Source organism: Heloderma suspectum, chromosome 1 (genome assembly GCF_057233095.1).
Source record: "Heloderma suspectum isolate Gila_16-S chromosome 1, 16-S_ref, whole genome shotgun sequence".
Lineage (NCBI taxonomy): Eukaryota > Metazoa > Chordata > Lepidosauria > Squamata > Helodermatidae > Heloderma > Heloderma suspectum.
Window position 1 is genome coordinate 138936762 of NC_139458.1, and position 3318 is coordinate 138940079.

General features: G+C 43.7%; 1 protein-coding gene across 1 annotated transcript; it reads left to right on the top strand.

Annotated features, from left to right (window-relative positions):
* The first annotated feature begins 1383 nt into the window (after positions 1-1383).
* On the top strand, positions 1384-2325 carry LOC146358065 (olfactory receptor 8U3-like). Its single transcript, XM_084854940.1, has one exon. The coding sequence runs from the start codon at positions 1384-1386 to the stop codon at positions 2323-2325; it is 942 nt and encodes a 313-aa protein (XP_084711066.1).
* Positions 2326-3318: the final 993 nt, after the last annotated feature.

The following is a 3318-nucleotide window of genomic DNA, read 5'->3' on the forward strand; positions in this document are numbered from 1 at the left end:
GTGTGGTGGCAAGCACAATGTGCATCCTAGCTGCTGCTGCCGCTGAAGAAACATGTTTAGCATCAGGATGTGAAGCCAACAGAAGGGGATGGTGGAAGCTGGGTCACGTTTGGCTTATGTAGATAAGACGAATGTGCAGATGTATGCCTGGAGAAGCCTCTGTGGAGCATGGACTGTTTCTCTGGGACACAGTTGTTACTTTGGGGCCTTCTTCTGAGGAAAAGAAATCCTTCTCGTCCTAGTAACCTGAACCATCATTGCCAGCGTATGTGGAAGTAACTGTCAGCACTGGATTCTGGTTTGTAGGATGGGCTCTGGAGACATTAGCGAAGAGCTCTCAGAGATATAAGGCACAGAAAAGGGAGAGAGAGCTCAGAGGTATTTCTATCTTGGGATGAAGTTCTGGAGCCAGTGAAGAAAGCGACACAGGCCAGTAAGCCAGGAACTACTTTTTAATGGATGCTGTAGTTTCATAGGTTGTGTCAAGTTGTACATATGCCACTGAACCCTTTCTGCAAATGCAGAGATCAGAGAGCACTAATGTTATGCCTTTCAGTATGTCTGTAAGAATTCAAGGTAAGAAGTATTTTTTTATCTATAAAAGATCATCAGCTACACTTTAGAGGACCTTGGAGGAATACAGATCCATTCTTGAATCTGAGAAAGAGCAAGTGATCCAGCAGTCATGGCCACGGGAGGACACAAACAAAGAAAAGATTGATATCCCAGGTAGCTTCCTGATCAAGTAAGACATTCAGGGCTTTCAGTATAGGGTAACCTGCATGGCAGGTGTGTACATGTCTGCACGTGTGGGGTGATGGTGGTGGTCAACCTACACAAGCCTGGTTTGCTGTTTATCAGAATAATCACTCAGTGTTGAATAAGAAGTGTCCATCCAGTAGTTCAGCATCCTGTTCACACAGTACACAGTGGCCCACCAGCTGAGCCAGCCGGAGATACAGGTGTGTCTGAAGAATCTTCACATGTGGTCTGAATGTGTGTTCATTATGGTTCGGGCAGGTGGGTGAGTCGAAATTCCCTTCTTCCCTCCCTAATCCATCTCCCCCTTTTGTTGTACACAACTATTTATTATATCACTATGGGGGGTAAAAAAGTGACAAGGTTCTGCTCTCATTTAGCTTCATTTCATTGGAGTGATTGCTAGTTAACAGCTTTTTTTAACCAATGGCAACCCTTTAAACGAAATGTGACTGTGTGTTTTTGTTTCAGTGGTATTTCCCTGTACAGTCATCTGAAATTGCTGTCCCTTTTTCATTTTGTTTTTTATATGTATAGCTGTGATTACCTCATTTCTGGCAGCAAAAGATTAATCATCTTTCTATCCCTCCTTTCCCATTTTCTTTTTGTTTCGGTCAGAAAAAGATGGCTAACAGGAACAGCAGCACAGTGAAGGAGTTCATTCTTTCAGGATTCACTGATCGTCCAGAGTTGGCTGTGATCATCTTTGCAGTGTTCCTGTTGAATTACCTCATAACAATTGTGGGGAATTTTGGGATGCTTGTGTTAATCAGGGTTGATGCTCGACTGCAAACCCCCATGTATTTCTTCCTTAGCCATTTGTCCTTCTTAGACATTTGTTATTCCACCACTATCAGTCCCAGGCTGCTGACAGACCTCTTAGCAGAACGGAAGGTGATTACTTTTACTGCGTGTGTAGTTCAATTCTATTTCTATGCCACTTTTGCCACCACTGAGTGTTACCTCCTGGCTGCTATGGCATATGATCGGTACATGGCCATCTGCAGCCCACTAATCTATACGACCACCATGTCTCGGAAGGTTTGTGTTTGGTTGGTGGCTGGTTCATACATTGCCGGATCTGTCAATTCTCTGATACACACGGGTTGTCTGAGTCGTTTAACTTTCTGTGGCCCTAATGTCATTGATCATTTTTACTGTGAAGGTCCCCCACTCTTCAAGCTTTCCTGTTCTGATACCAGTATCAATGAGTTCGTAATGTTTGCTTTTGTTGGCTTTAACCTGCTAAGCACCCATTTGACTGTTGTTATCTCTTACTCTTATATCTTTGTCACTATTTTGAGAATCCACTCAGCTGAGGGCAGGCACAAAGCCTTCTCTACCTGCTCATCTCATCTACTTGCTGTCATAATCCTTTATGGGAGCTTGATCTTCATATATCTCCAACCAAATTCATCATCAACGGGAGACAAAGTGGCCTCTTTGTTCTACGCTGTGGTGATCCCCATGCTAAACCCCCTGATCTACAGCTTGCGGAATAAGGAAGTGAAGTGTGCTTTCAAGCGGATGGTGGAGAAGTATATTGTTAATAATGTTAATCCTTAGTATATTTATTCAGAAGTTTTCCTAAATCCTCATTGAACTTCTATGAATCCTTACAACATCCCTGTAAGGCTGGGGTAGGGAAACTCAGGCCCAGGAGACAAATCTAGCCCTCTTGCAGCCCCAATGCAGCCCTCTGGGGCTCCCCAGATGGCCATGCCTCCTTCCCCAGGCCCTACACCTACCCCCAATCACTGGTTGTTTTGTGGCTTCCTAGCATTAGTGCAGGTTTTTCCCCAGTGTAAAAGTTTGAAATGCCTCTCCTAATTCTGAGTTACTGACAGTAAGAACGTTAAACTAAAATAAGCTGGCATTTTTGGTACTTTGCTGAAATTCACTTCTTGCACACACGCGCACGCACATACCCCCTGGGTTAAAAAAGTAAAAACAAAAAAACAAAACTCGATTGCACTAATGGAAGCTCTTTCTGGCTTCACACTATGTATTTAACATAGTGTATAAATACATAGTGTATAACACTATGTATTTAACATATAGGGTAGTATCCTGTTGTGCTCATTCACTCACAGGATCCACCACTCACGCAATGGGGCTTTGCCCCTTCTAAAAATAACCCGAACTTAGTGGAAAGGCTCATTTCTGGAACAGAGCAAGTCAGCAAGGCTCAGAGAAGAGAGGTCTGCTGACCTGTCCCAATCACAAAACAAGCATTTCCACTCATTTATGAGGTTGTTTTGAGAAGCATCAAAGCCCCATTCCACAAGCGGTGGGTCCTTGTGCACAATGGAACCAGTGGAAGTGGAGCGGCCTTGTTGGATACTGCCCAATAACCCTGTCTCACTCTAGCTGCAGAGAACAGACTCTATCATGCTGCACACAGCTTTGTTTCCAACAGCCTCTGTCTACTTGCCTCTGGAAGCTCTGATACAGAGGACAAAATCAGCTGGAAAGCATCTACATTGAATTCTTAGCATTCCTAAATTCTTATTCTAATTTTGCTCTGTTGTTGCATAATTCTCAGTGTATTCATTTCCC